Raw genomic sequence first — 18,032 nt, forward strand, 5'->3', positions numbered from 1 at the left:
CTGTATGATCGTTTGTGGAGGAAATTAATGACGCCGTGTCGCGTGGTTGTGAAGCTATATATTCTAATGCGTGTGATTCTATTCCAGTAAAGGTTTGAGCAATTTCTTTTCACAATTTTATTTTTAAAGTGCTGGCATAGGCAGAAGTGAACAACATTCAACTCCAATATTTACATAGAAGTACAAAAATATTCATCGTTTAGCTTGGGTATTTACAATATAGTTTGCGCGATTCAAACTGCAAGATACATTTACCCTTTGGTGTTGCTACAGTGCGGCCTGTAGCAGCAAATACCACAGGAATTTAATAAAATACGTATTTGCATGCTTGAAGTCCAGTAGTTCAAATATATAATTGTAACTTTTTACCGTTAAATTCTCTAAACGCCGTTAAAAATACGCTCTCCGAAATTATAAAAAACAAATCAGTAAAAGTTGGCTGAATGGATGTGAAATTAAATCGATTCTTCCTCTTCTGCTTGTCCGTCTCCTCCAAGCTCACTCCTCTCTCCTGTCGTAGTCTTGCCAGCCAGGAGGCTCTGTTGGACGTTGACCAACATCCTCATCTCATCTTCGCGTGCATGAAGCTCCAGATTCTCGCGTACAATCTTCCTGTTTTCAGTGAGGAGGGCCTCGTTGTTGCATCTGAATCTTTCGTTTTCCGAGCGCACAGAGTTGTTGTTGTCACGCAGTTTCAAGTTTTCGCTCCTCAGTTCTTGATTTTCGTCGCGGAGAGCTTGGTTCTCGCCACGAACCTAATGAACGGCCACAGGTAAGTACATTTTTCCACGTTCGGCCACGCAATTGATTTAGCAATCGTGCAGAACCTAAACACTTGCCTTACCAAATTGATATACAGCCTAAATTGAAAGCATATCTGAGGCACTGGCATTGTAAAGCAGTACGTTCCACCTTTCGTTTTATGTTGTGTGGTGTATGTACACCTATTGTACATATTTTTAATAAAATATTTCTAATGTCCTGTTTTGGATTTTTATGCTTTGACGTAATCACCCTTCATAAACCTTTAAATCTATTAATACCGGATTGGAAATAGGGGAGTAATTTGGGGCAAATTCCCCGACTCACCTTTAAATTCTCGCCCCTCATTTCTCCAGCCTCATCCCTCAACTTCCCGTTGTCAGATCGGACTTTCTGGTTCTCGGATCGGAGTGCTCCGTTCTCGTTCCTCAGATCCTGGTTCTCCAACCTCAACTTCTTATTCTCATCCCGGAGTTTGGTGTTCTCTCCTCTAACAATCTCGTTCTCATCGCGAGTCTTTTGGTTTTCAGACCTCAGACTCTGGTTGTCTCCCCTTTCATTAAAATATAAATTAGTTAAATTGTTAAAAAGTAAATATACGGGTTTTTAGCTTTACGAATAGTAAATATAACTACGAAAATTAAATATGGATGTAAATATGGACTCTTATGCAAGCGTTATTGTTAAATAGCAAATAGTGGCTTGGATTTTTCATTTGCCTTGCATAATGGACCCTGGAAATCAATCAAATCCAATCACTTTGGTCTGCAAGTAATTACGCAAATTACCAATAAACATGAAATATAACGTGACATGTGCACCGATAAAAACCAAGGGTTGTCGAGTTATAGGTGCCCATGAAGAAGTCGTTTTTTTATTTTAATCAACCTGGTCGTGGTGATCTAAAGGCAGTAAGTTAAAATTCCTATTTAAAGAATGTGTGACTGAAACTGCTCGGGTATTATTGATACAATAACAAACACTCAGCTTATAACCTGAACACTTGTTCTTCGGTTCGCATCTTGTCCTGGTCGTCCTTGAGAGCCGAGTTTTCGATCTTCAGCCTCAGATTTTCGTCCTTCATCATTTTCACTTCCCGTTCCAACTCCATCACAGTGCTCAGGGTTTCATCTTTATCGGCTTGGAGGGCGTGGATCTTTCGGAGCATCTGATGTGACGTAAACACACAGTTGAGATTTTGTTTAGTATGTTTAACATTAGGGTGCATCCTTTCGCAAACACTGATTAGCTTTCACCTCAAGTTTATTACGTTTCCGTCAATTGACTTTAAAAAGAGGCGAATTTTGTTTGAAAACCAAACAAATGCATTCACCTATTACAAACGTTTTACTTTTTTTGTAAACTGCAGACAGATGGCCACTGTTTCGACCTAAAAGATCGCTTTTTTGTTTTACTTTTTGTTTTTAAATAAAAACTAAATAAATAATAAATAAAGCTGTTAAAAATGTATACTATCCTATTAAATTTACATCGATTCTCTCTTCCTCTCCGTCCAAGTATCTTCTGATGTAGTCAATCGCTACTTCCTTTGCGATTCTACGTGATCTCTGGTGACAACACAAAACATGTCTTGTTTTCAGTTTTATGGAACCCGAGTTTAAATTATATGTGTAGATAAGATTTTGTCCAAGTCGTTGTTACTTGGGATGGCTACGTCCTTAACGTCACAATTGTCCCACTTCTACAGCTTGTTTCCGAAACAAACGTGAAACAAGGCATATCTGACAACGTTTTATCACATTCTATTTTTTTGACCACACCGGGATTCGAACCCTTGTTATCCTGGCCACGAATCCCGATCTTTTTTTTCATGTTATAAGGGTCGGGCGTTTGACCGACACATTTCTTAAATTTTTTTATTTCTTTTTATTTTTTCACAACACCGGGATTTGAACCCATTTCTAAAACAACATCACATCTGTAAAATATGTAAATACTGCCACCTACCGGCGGACTGTGAATGCCGGAGTCCATTTCCTCCTTGATCACTCTTCTGTTCCACTCCATCTTAGCAGCTGTGCTGTACTGGAGCTGCTTGATCTTGTCCGCATCGGTGAGAAACAACATCACATCATCGTCGTTTCTAAAGTAAACGCACTCATCCGGAAACTGGTCACGTGAACCTTCCTTCGATTCAAACCTCTGGCGCCATTCCGTTACATCAATTATTAATATCAAGCACATTTTTTTAATCGTGTCCATATCTGTTTTTTACGGTGTTTGATTCCCGCGAAAATACAAAAGCCGAATTTGGAAACGTCAGGTGCTCAATGAAAGCTGTGACGTCAATAATATTTAACAATGAGCGGAAAGCGAAACAATGTAAAAAAAAGTTCGTATGTGTCATTCCAAAGGATCCCAACTTTTGTCTTGAATTGTTCAACAAAAGCTTATTACTTCACAATAAGACATGTTGTATTGAAACACTTTACACCGACTTTATGCTTATGATTGGACACAGTATATGCTGCATACAAGAGGGTGCGTTACTGTTGAAACATCCAACAAACACAATTAACTGAATACCTAATTAAAAGGACATATACCTGTATTGTATGCGCAGGACGCTAAGAACGTCTGTAAGTGCACAGTCCCAACTCTGGTGAGTAGGGCTCGTGGAGTGGTATGTCGTCAGAGCTGATGATGTCATGCTTCCTCTTGGGCTGAGTTTGCTCATAACAGGTAGATACTCTCTGCATGATAACGAGCAGGTTTATCGAACCACAAGCTTTGTAATACGACAAATATTGTCTTTTGCGTTGATCGTTTGAAAATTCATGGGGACTCCAAGCTTTTATATATCAACCTAACGTCAGTTGGAGATATCGCTGGTGATTTTAGGCGTTAAAGGCTCGTTTTTTGCCGAAACTTACTTAAATTCTCGCGCACAGAACGAGTAAACCAAGGTGAATGTCATCGCACACAACAATATCGGTTCATAACTCTCCACAACGATCTCTCCTAACATCTGCACGCCCTCAATCCACTGCATTATGAGGTCATAAATGTCGTTACTTACGTAATGCTATTGTGCAGACCGGCACTGGGGCTGCTTGAACCCACACCGTTCCACTTCTGATTTTCGTATTTTGAGCTCATCCCTCATAAGCGAACGGGTGCGACAGAATAATGAATCCAACCCACGAGTCGACCGACGTATTTTACAACGTCACGCACCAGTGCCCGCGCTTAAGTGGCCTGGGGACGCCGAGAAATTAAAACTGCCTTTTTGCGGCTTTGGGACGTTGGAGGCCGGAACAATGGGACGAGTGCGCGGCGGTTTTCGAGTGCCCCTCAGATCCCGTAAACTTGTTAATTCTCGCCCAACCGCAGTTGTTTGGCTTTCACTCAACCGGCTCCTGTCGATTGCGGCCTTTAGACGCACACGCCGTGTTTAACTTGCAAGTAGCAAAGTACGGCGAAGATCGTACTATTAAAGTGGTTGTATGATAAATATTTGGACTTTGTCAGATGCGCGTAAGTTGTTTGCATAACAACGCGACAAGCCACGGTGAAATTAAAACGTCACTCACATGAAAAGTGTCTTTGTTGCTGGGTAAAAAAGGTTCAACTTCCCGGTATTTCAAATATAACTTTACGAAATTGGTTAATTTTCGCTATAGTGTATTGATATAGTTATTTGCACTCCCCGGAACCAAAATACCATCAACGTTAAACTAAACTTGTTTTAGAATTGGCAAGATATAAACGTTGTTTTCACCTTCAGGGTGCTGTTAGTTTATGACATTTGATAAGGTGTTACTTTTCGGTTATACCTTTCAAACGTTGTAGGAATGAAAAGACGGGGCACCGGCTCAGGTGTAGACATGGGCTTTAAGCAAACAATAGCATATTAGTCAAGTGAAAATAACAGCAACAACAACAACAACAACAACTGCCGCTACATGGCGTAATAGAGTCGTTAAAACTTTAATCGAGACAACTGAAACAATATAATATTTTTGTATAGCCTTTAACCGCCTTTACATGGACGTTTATAGAACTCTTTATACCAGAGGTGTCTATGGTGCTATTACTTAATACGGTGCCCATGTTTTGATCAAAAAGACTTAAGGCGTTAAAGTAGTAACATGTTGTATCGTACTAAAACATTATGAGATCCTAATGAAATTTTTAATAATAAGATTTCTATAGATTTAGCAACTTGCAAACCGTGGTTTGATTTTCTTTATCTTCCATTGCACTTAAAAATCTTCGTGCAATCAGCACCAACACCAGTAGAATAATCTTGCGTCCGAATCAACTCGCTACTGCAACTACTCGCAATGAATCGCCACGATCCATTCGATAACTCAGTCTGAGTTTTGTTATGTAACAAAGGGGACGCCAAATAGTGACCTATCAGTGCTGGATTGTTTTTAACCAACACTCCTTGTCCGTGTCACCCGACACCAAATCAAAATGACTAGCAACAAACGTGTGACCATTGTGTAGTTAACCACACTAATAAACGTCTCTGTGTACGTTACTACAGTTTATTGGTGAGTAACACCTCAGATCAACTTTCTACATAATGATTGTCAAAAGTCCTAAAACTCAAAATATTCGTTAGAGGACTTAGGAACGGAAATATGCTTTGATAAATTTTGATTTGTTGTAGTTTTGCAATATTCTTTTTATTTATACTCCTAAATTCACCATTATTTCAACGAAAGTTTACCCAAAAACGTTTTCGTTAAAAAATATACGAAATACTGTGTTCAGTCTGCGGTGGTACTTTACGTTTTAGGAACCTTACCTTTGTCAGGAAATCTTTCGACGATTTTGCAGCCGTGAAACGGATCAGCAACAGAAGCAGCAGATATAACAAACGCGACGTTCGATGTCGACCCGACTCACGATTGTTGTCGTAATAATCGGACAACAATCCTTCTTTGCTTCGATCTTCGGGAATCGGTGGGAGGGGGCATAATAGCGTGGTGAAGCGCGCCCTTACTCATATTTCAATCGCGATTCGAGCGAAATTAAATTCGATTAAAGCGCCGACAACAATCTGGAATTCCAGGGCCGGTGACAAAACAATAGCGGCTCCAGATCTCAACTACCGTTGTCATGGATACGGCTTGGTGGCGCGGCCTCATGACCTACTGGCGCGACGAAGGTCGTCCACCCCCATTCTATGTCCAGGCGACATTTTTAAAGTTCCTCGCTACTCAAAACCTGCGAAATCCGATCGTTGTAAACAATAAACACCTTTTTGTGACCCAACAATGGCACTACTGTTTCGTCATAGGTCAGTGACGTGCTTGTGCTGACCAGGTATTCCCTTTTATAGGCATCTTACATACTTTTCATGATTGGGATGCCACGTTGCGTGAGCTGAAAATTGTGTAATTCTAATACCAAAAACTGAAGAAGTTTCGAGGTCACTTTGTCATTTGTTTAATTTTTACCTCAGATTTCAGTAATGCAGCGTGCGTCTAAAATATGCGACTGTAGTAATCATGTATAAAAATTACCTCTATACTTACACCAATAACTAACAACAGTGCAACCACGTGTTTCTCTACTTTTCTAGATCCAAACATTATACAAGTTTGCAATGTGGTTCCAAGATGCACTTAAGTACATCAAGATGTGTTACATTCAGTGAAACTTGATAGCAGTGGTTCCCAACAATAATTTTATCGCGAACCACTTTAAAGTCCTGCATGCGGGGTGGAACGAGCCAGCACCTACTTTTCCATCCAAATTCGTGCTAATAAGTTGTAAAGTGCCACCATAAAACATCTCGCTTTTGACAGGAGTAATCCCACAAACCAAACAGTTTATCAAAAATTTTGGTATATGTTGTTTAATTATTTTCAAATTTTGAATTTGGAGATTAAGTTATCGTCAACAGTATCGTCAACCGTTCCAGCGTACTGCCTTGAACGCTTCCGTGTGCCAGCATTTACGGGTTGCGAAAACACTACTCTAAAGGAACTTATTGTGAATTTGGTTTCATATTGTCTAACCTCAATTTGTATGGCGCAAGTGTAGGTCGAAAATTTAACTATTAACTAGTAGTGTTAACTATTGGTTTTCGAAGCAAGAAAATTAATCGCTCGGCGGCATAAGTTTACCGAAAATAGTATTTGACTTGTGCTTGTTGATGATGATAACATTCAAGGTATGTGCACTGTTTTGATAACCAGACTTCTTTCGACTTTGGCTTGTCTGTCTTTGGGGGAAGGAAACTACTGGTCATAAAAGGTTAAGCTGGACCGCTGTTCCTTAAATAACACTTTCATTGATTTTATCCTTTGTTAACACCACACTAACTCTACTCCTACGGGTAATGTTATTTACTGCATCAAAGACAGGAGCCGACAATAGGGTTTGCTTGTTCTTGTAATCCACACCGTTTCAAGCGCCAATATACAGAAGGAAAGAAATCGATAGCGCGTGGAAATAATAAGCACCATTTTTAATCGACAGCATCCTGCCTTATGCAACCTCAGTTAACCACATTTCTTATCAGGCTATCCATTGTATGCTGGTTGTCCGGTGGATACAAAACCATAAACGTGATACATGAATACAAAACAGCGATTGGCTTTTAATCATACTATGACAAACACGTAGTTTGCTTGAGACAAGTACAAGGTTTTATGAAAACAGTGATCAAAATTCTTGGGCACTCTTGTTGTAAGTGGATTGGCAATCTAAGTTCCGAAGGTGACTGCGATCATGGCGTAAAAATATGCTAAAGGACAAACGGGTGAGCACTCTGGTAATAGTTGACAGTATTGTACGGAAACAGCGGCACCTAGCGCCATGAAGTGAAAGATAAATAAACGAATGTGTGTACAAGATAGCGCCGCTAGGCGGATGAATGAGTTTTAAATGCGCGTTGGTAGAGGGCGCTATCTGATCGCTTCTCGTTGATCAATCGTGACTGAAATTCTCGCTATTGCGTTTGCAATGACCGACGGAAGCGGTTGTTCATTGTGGGGAGGGTTGGAGCGGAAGGGTCAACGTAGCATTGCCATTGTTGCTGTTAATGGTCGTTGGAGGAGCGGGGTGCAGCGACACCTGCTGGACGCCGTTGTGTTGATTCGCCGTGGCGAAGTTGTCATACTGCTGCATGGTTTGACCGGTATAGGTGGTCGGCCCACCGGTAATGGTCGATAGAACTGGTGACTGGTAGTCATAACTGGTGCTGTTGCCATGGTGATATGGTTGGGGCGTCATCTGATTTGGGTAATATGGTTGCGACAGTGGTCCGATGTTGGGAAGGCGGTGGTAGGGCGAGTGGTGCGAGATACTGACGTGAGTATGGTTGTTGGATGGTTGCAGTGATGGTGTCAGAGAGTTGGTAACCGGAGATGGAACGAACTCGTCACTCCTTTCCACCGGAAATATCGACCCGTTTGTCGGGGTAGCTTCCATTTTCATCCCGACGTATTCTCCCTGATCAAAACCCTCAATCTTCGCGACATCTTGGTGCTCCTTCTTAATTTTCTTCTCTGTGTCCTCGCACGTGGAGGAGTCCTCGTCATCAGCTGAACCGTTATCGTCGTCAGAAGTTCCCTCAGCTCTTTGCCGTTTCGATCCATTCTTTCCTTGCTCTGCGTTCTCTGTCTCCTTTTCTCCCTCCGCACCGTCCTGCTTCAGACGCCGCCATTTTGCCCTCCTGTTCTGGAACCACGTTTTCACCTTTGAAAAATGGACGTCAATGTTAGCAATTGCTCCTGAACACAACACTCTTAAGGAGATTGCACATAAAATTCATTAATGTCATGCTATACAATAAACAATACGTGTTTGAAGGGGGATGTGCTGGCTTCAAAGGTTTTACCATCAAGCCAAACTGGCGCAAAGATTGTGTTAGTACTTTTCAGTTCAAATACTTTCACGCAAAACTGGAGTGGCTCCAACTGGGCCGCGTGACTCACAGAAAAGTCCGACTTCTTCCTGGCCAGAACGAGACGCCGGGAGATTGCCACCGCCGCAATGACGTCATCACGCTTGTTTCGTTGGCCGTGCAGCCGCGACTGTGGAGGCGGACGGTTGTTTACGCCCGAGCTCCACACGCGATCCGAGCAAAAAATAACTAGAGCGATTCCCGAGTCGCGCGGATCGCGTGCCAGGACGCCTTGCATCGCCTTTTGCATTGTTTCCTGTTTTTCTGCGACGACCGCGACCGCCTCGATCACGTGACAGGTTTCTCCGCGGCCGGATAAGGAGCTTCCCGCGCGAGTTCCAGTTTTAGAAAGCCGCGCGACACAAGCTGGTAGCGGACTAAAAGGTGGTGGGGGGAGGGGTGGTGCGGGTTTCCTCACGGCCTGCCAGGTCCCTGGCTTATACGTCATTGTAACATACGTATCCGGTGTGGAAAAGTTTGCCTGAATCGACGCATGGAGCGAAGAAACCCCGTGAAGTGTTGCTAAGTTACTTCGTGGCAAAAATAAGATGCTGACATCATTTATTTGGATAATTGCTCGGCGACATCGATTTTTCTAAATAGTTCTTCTAACATAAATTCAAGACTTGTTGCTCCTATAGACAGGATTTAATTCATTGGGAGTTTAATTATTGTTGCTGGTTTTGTCTGTGGTGTGGTTTACAGTAGAGGCCACACAAGGAGAGATTCTATTTTTCTTGCAACGTCTTTCATGGACAGAAAAAACCTAATATGAAGCTTTAGTGCGTTGTATTGTTACAATTTTGACTTGGGCTCATTTGGATCTGGAGATACAACGCACAAACACGGGTACTCTAAATTGATGTCAAGCTTCTGGGGGTCAACACTCCAGCCGATAGCCCAGGAACTGTGCAAGAAAACTAAAGCCGACCTCGTGATTGCAATCCACATTAGATCGAAGTATCTCAATCCAACGAGAAACTACTTCCTTATTTGTGATGCATTAGCTCACAAGCCATACATAAGCGGACGACTGGTAGAAGGAGGCGTGCACGACCTTTGCGGGGCATCGCGCGTTTAACGCGTACGCAGGCGCTGGTGGGCGCATCTCTCTGTCATCGAGAACGGAAATCGTTTGTTCTAAATTGTGGTATCACAATAGGCGGCTGTTGACATAATAATAAGCGCAATCTATGCCCGCAACGAGGGATTAACAATGGCGAATGCGGCCTTTGCGAGACTATATCGCGATTTGAATTGTTTAATGTGATTGTCCTTATTGTCTCGCGAACGACCGGCTAGCTACACTGTGTAGCAGTTGCATATTATGACAATTGATGTAATGGGATTAATTTGGGTCGTTGGGTCGCTCGTCCCAAGCCAGTTGGACTTTTGGAGATACGATCGATTGATGTTGTTAACAAGCAATTGCATTTTGAAGTGTCATCATGAACAGAAACCCTTCAATTGCCATATATGGCGCCTGGATTGTAGGTTAATATGGTTTTATCATTTGCCATTACATGGCAGAATTGTTGATATGGATGCAAGAGGTTGAAAAGTTTGACAATGATTCATATTGTCTACAACTTCTGTTTGACATCCATCAAGGAATAAATTGCGCCTGGATCCAATCCTGGGACGCAAATATCAATTTGAAATTTTAATCTTGTTGCTTACCAAAAATTTCAACTATGTGATAGTTTTCCTTGTGGCAAGTTTCAAAACGCCAAACCTTATTTTTTAACATTGGGCATTTTCGTCATCTTTAATAATATGTGGAAAAAAGTGTCTATTGATCGCACAATCACCAGAAAGCGTTGAAACCCCACATAAACCACCACCAGACCTCGTGTAAGTTCTTCGCGCCGGCGTGCCACAGCCGTGTATGTCACATCACGCATGACTGAAGGGAAGCCATGTCACGTGACATCCTGTTCCTCTGGTCGTAGCTTTGCGGGCTTGGGTTACACTAGGCTGCGTGGTGCTAAGTTCCCGCGCAAACTAAGCCCCCCTCTCTCCTTCCCTGCATTCCCCCTCTCATTTATCATGTAGCTGCGTGGAACCGAATTTGACACCGCAATAATTGGCATTAGTCGCGCGGATGAATATAAGAACACCCCGAACACCGAGCGCGCACGGTTTCCCACGAGTTAGGAGCTTTTTACTCCGCTCAGTTTTGGTTTTGTTTTTCTTTTAACAAGAGTTCCAGATGAACATTATACCTCAGTTTATTGAATATTGTACATTTCACTGCAGTAAGCATTTGCATGAAATTATGCACATCCTTAGTGTAATTTTTATTTTAAGCGGTTTAAATGCTGTTTCCTGATAGGTTTGGGTTATCAAAAGTCGGTTAGATATCCACAATCTTGTCAATTTGTCTGCTCGATTCGAACATTTCACTTAAGCATAGGAAACGTTTGGTTATTTTTTGTGTTCACTAGGTGAGACTGTGGCCTTTGTGCCCTCCCCCCAGCCTCTGGCAACACCCCCCCCCCAAAAAAAAAACGCGATGTCGCAATCAATTAACAATCGAGTCAGTCGCGGGTCAGAGACGCGCTACAACCCTCCGCAAGGCACCGAGTGCTTCAAAATGCTGTCGTGTTTCCGGCTCGTCCGACAACTCCTGCGACAAACGCACAACATGTCGAGCGACTACATGAAGGCATTATGACGTCACACACGTCACGTGGGTGATATTCGTGACGCAATAAGTTGCCGCAGTGCGAATTTTCTTGGTCGCTGAAACACGGAATTGCGAAGGTATTTGGTGCATTCAAAGGACAAACTTCCGTGAGTTTGCTGCCTGCTGGTGGTTAACGAAAGTTTATGGATCTCTCGCGGAAAAAAACTTCAGCGCGGGGAAGGGTCAGGCCAGGCATGCGCGTTGTGTCATAAGTTGGACTTCCTCATAGGCTTTTGCGCGTAGCCTTATATAGTATCGTTTCCAAATACTTTATCAACGTTTGGGCAATTTTTTGCCACTGTTTTCCGTTAAATTTGTTTGAGGTTTTTTTTGAATATTTCTTTTCCTTCATATGTTAAAACTATTTGGGTAAAAGAAGTAGATATTTAAATTATATTTTGTCTCCATTGCTGCTTATACATTGGTATTAAAATTGTGGTTTCGACATATAGCTAACCTGACGCTCCGACAATTGAAGAGCTTTGGCGAGTTTGCGTCTCTCTGGAGGCGAAAGGTATTTCTGCGCATCGAATTTCTTCTCCAACTCTGCGGTTTGATCGTTGGAAAACCTCACCTGTCCTCCCTTTCGTTTGTGCATGTTACGATGAACGAACGAACCCCACAACATCGGTCGACCGACTGAAACAGAAATGTGATGACGTTAGAATGGCCGGTACCCGTTTATTCGCGGTCTAGGAAAAATATCTGTTTGTAAAACCGTTGGAAAGTTCACGGTGGTTGTTTGTTCTCATAACGTATAAATACAAGTTTGTTTTTAGTCTGGTATAAGTAAAAAAGTTATTCTTTGTAAAATGATCACTATATACTTGGGTGCAAAGTATCTGGAGTTTAGTAGTCTAAATAAAAAAGCCAAAGCTAGAATACTGTTCATCATAATGCTGGTAAACGTTTCGAATCACTATATGTTTCCCACTTATGTATCATTTGTATGTGTTTTCGAACACCTCGTGTGTCATTTATAAGCAACACGCCACTTGAAAAATGGACAAAATTTTTGAAAACGGTAAAATAATGCAATCCCTTGGTATTGGATACCGGTTAATTTATTTCAAAAATTTGTTTTACTTTCAACTTGTTGTTTAACTTGAGTTACAAAAGGGTGAACCGTCAAGCACATCGTTCGCGGCCTGTAATGGCCCAACACGATAGAGCACTTCGTCCCAACGAACCACTACGTGTCGGCAATGATAAGAAATGGCCGGGCAAGAAACGACATAACAAATTGACATTAGCTTTAGTCGGGCGCCGGCCTCTATTTGCACGTCTGCCGATAAAACGGTGATCACAAGCGCGTTTAACTACCGCTAAATACACAAGCACAAAAAAATCACTCGTAAAAATCGAGAAATTGGAGTCAGTATCGGTCCCTCAAGGCAAACTTTAAACGTTGTTTTATTTGTTTTTTCGTCTACTTGTACGAATGTCAGTTTCGTAAGCATACTCCATTTTTCACATGCCGTACAAATAAAAAATATTTTAACAAACTATCAGATAGATACGATTACACACGAGGTTCAATTTACTCGTTGGTTCTTTTGCTATTTAAAACATTCTCTTCATCGGGTACAAATAATATTCTTTTTCTGCTTTTAACCCCCCAAAAACATTTTAGCCCATGTATTTAATTGGCACCACGCAATGTTTGATTTTGTCAGAGACGAATTGATGCAGTTCGACCCAAGGACATTTTGAATATGATAAAATCAATACTGGCTGTGGAATATTACCCAGATCGCCGAATCGGTTGTTTGTGTGTGTGTACAGTCATTATGCGCCTTGTTCGGGCTAATACCACCACCAATTACTGGATTGCCTTAATCGCTCGGCAATATGCTTTACGTATTGGTCATTTATAAGCACTTGCGTTGGGTTAGGTTGTGATAAGATACAGACCCCTCCCATCTCGGGCAATCGACGTTCTACGATGTGCAAACATTGTTGGGACATTATGTCGTCAATAAAGAGCAGCAGGCGGCGGACGGGGATGGGATAACTTGGTATCGGGATGTGTTGCGCGTAGTCAGTTTGGCGTCGAAGCTATTTGACTTTTCACAAGCCGGGTGTAATCTTCTTGCTACCGCAGGCTCTCCGGCGTCTTGTGGCTTAATTCAACTTACCTAAGCGCCTCCTGATAATTTTAATAGTGCCCTTGTTTATTCATTGAAAGCTTAAATTGTAGACTTATCCCGTCATGTCGGTGTTACTGGGAAGTTACACCTCAGCGACGAGCACAATGGAAGACCATGCAGGAGAAGTCAACATTTTCAGTTAATATGCCAAAATTATGATTGCCACCACTAGCTATGTTTGCACTTTTTTCTGTACAACAAAATTTTTCTTTAAAACGCCTCTCTTTTCCAAATTAATTGACAATAAAACGGCACAGAAACTTCAACGGTTTCGTAACCTTGTATATGTGCTTGTATGTTTGCACAGACTTAGTTGCTCTTCTAAAGAAAACAACACATGTTATTATATCTCTTGTTTACTTAAATCAAATAGTCAAAACACGTAATTATCCGCCAACAAACGACCATTGTCATGACATTCCAACTCGAAACAATGCGCAAGTGTGACGCGTGAATGGATAAAACTTCAATTGCAAAGGGTGTGCGTTTTCGACATACCAGTGTTGCAAAGATCACAGCGTGTTTGTGTGGCGACAAGTCAGCAACAATGAGAGCGTTCTTTAAATGTGTGATAATCGGGTTCAAGATGGAGGTTGGCAAATATTTGGCGTGGGGCCTGGCGCTGGGGCCAGAGCATTACGTCATTACAATGAATTCTTTTAGAGCCATACATAAGCTGGCAACGTTGCGCAATTTGTTACGTCATGGTTATGTCGTGAAAAAACACGATAATCTTTTGTCGTTCGTGGAAATTTTAATTTGAAAACGTTCATCTGCATTAAAATTACGTGTGGTTACAAATCAGAGATATGGAGTTAGTTTCGTCCAGTTCAAATCTTTCGTTCACAGTAGTTTAAATGTTTTGCTGCAAAAATATACAATTTGTTGTTTGTGTAGAAGGCAAATACTTTAAACCACAAAAACCCAACCCTACTTCCAATTTGACGCTTAATACGTGCACGAAAGGTGTATTGTTAAACTTTTACGAAAAGTACTCTTTTTTTGAGCAGTGAGACTTTTGTTAAATTAATATCCACAGCATCGTGTTGGGTAATATATTCTGGCTCTTGTAAGGTAATCGCATGCTGATACCAACGTATCGAGTTTCAGATTTTTACACCCCTCGCGGACCTGTAAGGCGCTGTCATTTGTTTTGTAAAGTTTTAAACGTTTTGCAACGGTTAATATTAAACATAATTGTCAAACCACAACGAGACCGCAGATCGAAGGGTGCTCGGTGCAGACGAAGGGCCGCCAACAAGGCAATATCACGCTACTAGATGGACATAAAAGCTGTGGTGGCTTATAGAAAACCGCTAATACACGCGCTAATGCGGCTTATACTGCTGCAATGCGGCCACTCGTTCGCAGTAAATGAGCGACCCTTCTATAGCCTTCCTGCAATTGAATAGATACGTTTCTTCCTACCATCCCACGCTCGCTATGGAGCGCCCAGGCCTTGTATATGTATTGATGTAGTTATTTTAGCGGCTTTGCCTGCAGAGTCGTGGCCATGTGTATATAGGATTTGGCAGTAAAGCGCTGTTATAGGAAATTTTGCACAAAATACGTCAGCGAGAAAAACACCCATTGCTTTAATCCAAAACCTCTGTGAATGCACGAGGAAATTTTACAAGATTTCGCACAAAAAACAATTTCAATTAAATTGATCTTGTGTTAAATTGAACAGTTTTGTTCTCTCAATCAGGCGACAAGACAACGTAACCTTTTTGCAGAGAATTCGCCGCGTTGTAATGTTTGCAACAATCGTCAACCGTTGTTGGCTTTCACAACGATAAACGATGGGACGAATTTCCTTAATTTCATCACAATTGTTTTTTTTACATTTCGTGGTAAACAAGTTAGTTTCGAAAATTTCGAACATTCTACCGAGGAGCGATGACTAATTTCCCGCTTTGTGCGCAGGAAATTATTTGGCATTTCCTGAGGGAGAAGTACAACGACACTCAGCCAAACCGCCATTTTGTAAGAAAATACATGAAATTGCACGAAACCAAAACTTTTTTTAATTATTGTGGCCTGTGCGGAGTTTCAGCCACGAACAGAAATTATTCGTTATTGATTTTCTTGAAAAATGTTTATGATTCATTGAATAATAAATTACGCACCATGATCTGTACTAATATTGTTCCTTCTTTTACTCATAAAAGCATAAAAACATACGTTTCCACAATGCGAGAAACGGTATTCAGTTTCGTGTTGTAATTAGGTTCAATGGTTTATATGCGTTACCAAATCAAGTAACTGGTGACCACAATTTTCCACATAAACCACACGATAAGTTTCCGCTTTCCACAATTCATTTTTTTTTCAGCGTGAAACGATTTCAGTTTGGTTTCTACCTCAAGGACAAACAATTTCCGAGTTGCACAAAAAGGAAATAAAAAGAAAAAATGAGATAGAATGTGTGCTATGAAAAAAATTTGAATCAATTTTTAAAAAGACATCTTTTTTCGATGGCAAACAGGCCATTTACAAACTTAAAAACAATATTTGATTATTGTGAAGTTATCTTTCTCCTGACAAAAGTTTTTGTTTAATTCTTAAACTATTTTTTCAAAACATGTAACATATCTACTCTCACCTTTGGAGAAAGCAGCTTGGCGATCCAAAAACCAACTTGCATAATCGTGTCGCGGGTAAGGATAAAGCGGGGATGGAGGGGGGCCATGCGGTGGTGGCGGGGGTCCTCCGTAGTGAGTGGGTCCATACTGCATCGGCGCCGGGTTATACGGCCCCGGGATCCCGCCGGCCGGCTCGTAAATACCCGATGGCCTCGGGTAAGCGCCATGTGGGGTTTGATAACCAATTGAATGATGCGGAGGAACTGCTTGGATGGGGGTGGGGACAATAGGGCGGGTTGGCTGCCGACTGGGATTGGGGGATGATGGAGGCAAGAACGTGGATAAGGTCTCGTTGGACGTGCTCGCTAAAGGTAACACGTAGGGAGAGGTTGTAGGCTGTAAAGGATGAAGATGGTCGTCCGCTGTCGAAGTTTGCAGGCACTGACCGGTCGATTGCGTCATCATGTCGGGGTGTAGCATGTTGATGTGCATATTCGGCGACCTCGATGACATCATTCCGTCGCTGGTGACGCCATTGGTGGCACCGGGCGTGGCCGAAGTGTCGGCTTCGTCGCTGGCCGATTGGTGGGTGGACGGCCCCAGTATATTGTCTATGTAAAACGGGGTAGGCTGGTGTGTGACATAGGAGGGAGTGGATGCCATGCTGCCACCTGCTGGCGTGAACGTCGATGGTGCAGGAGTCTCAAATTGCATCATATTATAAACAAGTTCAGGCAAGCGAATTTTTCTTAGCCTGTGAATTTAAACAACTGGGTTTTAGTTCTTCATCAACAATACAATAAGCAAAGACAAACAGACAAAGGTCCACAGAATTTTTAACAATATCTAGAGGAAAAAACTGACCATCATAGCGGGGAAGTAAAACAGAATAAAATTCGCAGCTGCTTTAGAAATATACCTTGCAAAGAGAAAATCAAAATTGACAAATATTCATTGTTAGGACAAACTTTCGTTTCACTTTACACAGTAATTATTTACGGTCAAAAAACATCTTTCTGTCACAGTGTTTAAATTCGAATTCAGTATCTCGCCAACACTGCGTGGTTTACGAGCCAATAAGTTATATATTTGCTCACACAGTAACATTTACACACAATATGTCCGCAAACACACATGAAAATAATGTCATGCGATCCCGCACCTACTGTGAAGTGTCTGTTTTTGACTATTTAATCGATAATAAGCATGTAAACATATCCCGCTAATGCATTAGGTGTTTGCCGACATTGTCAAGGGGTTTTGTGTGTTGGCCAACAACACAGTAAAGTGGCTTTTGTTTCTTTGTTTTCTTTTCTTGCATGCTGTCATTCACAGCAATTACACTTATTGTGTTCAAAAAACGAACCGTCTCTGGTTGGTAGTAAAATGAAGAGCATCGTCGAGTTTTTTTGTAGTCAAAATCCTGCACTTTTTGCTTGCTTGTTTCAAGGGAAAACTTTTAGACAGTGGCTAAAACTAACAGACAGGCATTCTAGCAACACGTGTGACAATCCTAAACTTCGACAAATCGAAACTCTTTCGCTTTTGTTTCACGTTGTCAGCAGTTTTCCAGACTATCATGTAAAAATGTTTGACTTCTTCTTTTCAATGTAAAATAATTCATTAAAAGACAATAAATTTTGGACCAACTACAATCCTTCTCAAAAGCGCATTTTTCCGACAACAAAAACGAAAACTGTTTTGTAACTGACATAACTCTGTCATAACTATGAACAAAAACTGTATGCTTTGCATCTCCAAGCTATAGAGAAACATTAAACATCCGTACGACGTGCAGTTCCAACTTAATAACCCAGTTAACAGCAGTTAAGCAGCAACAGCAGCAGCCTGCACGGAGCTGCGTGTGCGTATGCCGTCCCTTGCCTTGTGCGGGCCACGCTTTGCGTACTCAGGAAGCCGGCCGAGACATATGCTACCACCGCTACCAATAACAG

At 41.7% G+C, this 18,032-nt stretch overlaps 2 protein-coding genes across 4 annotated transcripts; both read right to left on the minus strand.

Annotated features, from left to right (window-relative positions):
- Positions 1-98: 98 nt before the first annotated feature.
- On the minus strand, positions 99-5,651 carry LOC145901478 (uncharacterized). 3 transcript variants are annotated; one of them, XM_082989175.1, is made up of 8 exons: positions 4,957-5,091; positions 4,560-4,615; positions 3,330-3,476; positions 2,731-2,866; positions 2,253-2,330; positions 1,758-1,930; positions 1,090-1,315; positions 99-755 (listed from the first exon to the last, which is right to left on the minus strand). In XM_082989175.1, exons 1-8 carry the CDS (start codon positions 4,981-4,983, stop codon positions 456-458), a joined length of 1,143 nt encoding a protein of 380 aa, XP_082845301.1. In that variant the 5' UTR covers positions 4,984-5,091; the 3' UTR covers positions 99-455. The 3 variants fall into 3 exon arrangements, with proteins under 3 accessions (XP_082845301.1, XP_082845302.1, XP_082845303.1); XM_082989176.1 differs by lacking the exons at positions 4,560-4,615; positions 4,957-5,091 and adding an exon at positions 3,803-3,900; XM_082989177.1 differs by lacking the exons at positions 4,560-4,615; positions 4,957-5,091 and adding an exon at positions 5,543-5,651 and having other exon boundaries at positions 100-755.
- Positions 5,652-7,125: 1,474 nt separating this feature from the next.
- Positions 7,126-16,827, minus strand: LOC145901459 (uncharacterized). Its single transcript, XM_082989154.1, has 3 exons — positions 16,098-16,827; positions 11,800-11,981; positions 7,126-8,445 (listed from the first exon to the last, which is right to left on the minus strand). Exons 1-3 carry the CDS (start codon positions 16,792-16,794, stop codon positions 7,732-7,734), a joined length of 1,593 nt encoding a protein of 530 aa, XP_082845280.1. The 5' UTR covers positions 16,795-16,827; the 3' UTR covers positions 7,126-7,731.
- Between the last annotated feature and the right edge of the window lie 1,205 nt (positions 16,828-18,032).

This window comes from Ascidia mentula, chromosome 5 (assembly GCF_947561715.1).
Source record: "Ascidia mentula chromosome 5, kaAscMent1.1, whole genome shotgun sequence".
NCBI classification, from domain to species: Eukaryota; Metazoa; Chordata; class Ascidiacea; order Phlebobranchia; family Ascidiidae; genus Ascidia; species Ascidia mentula.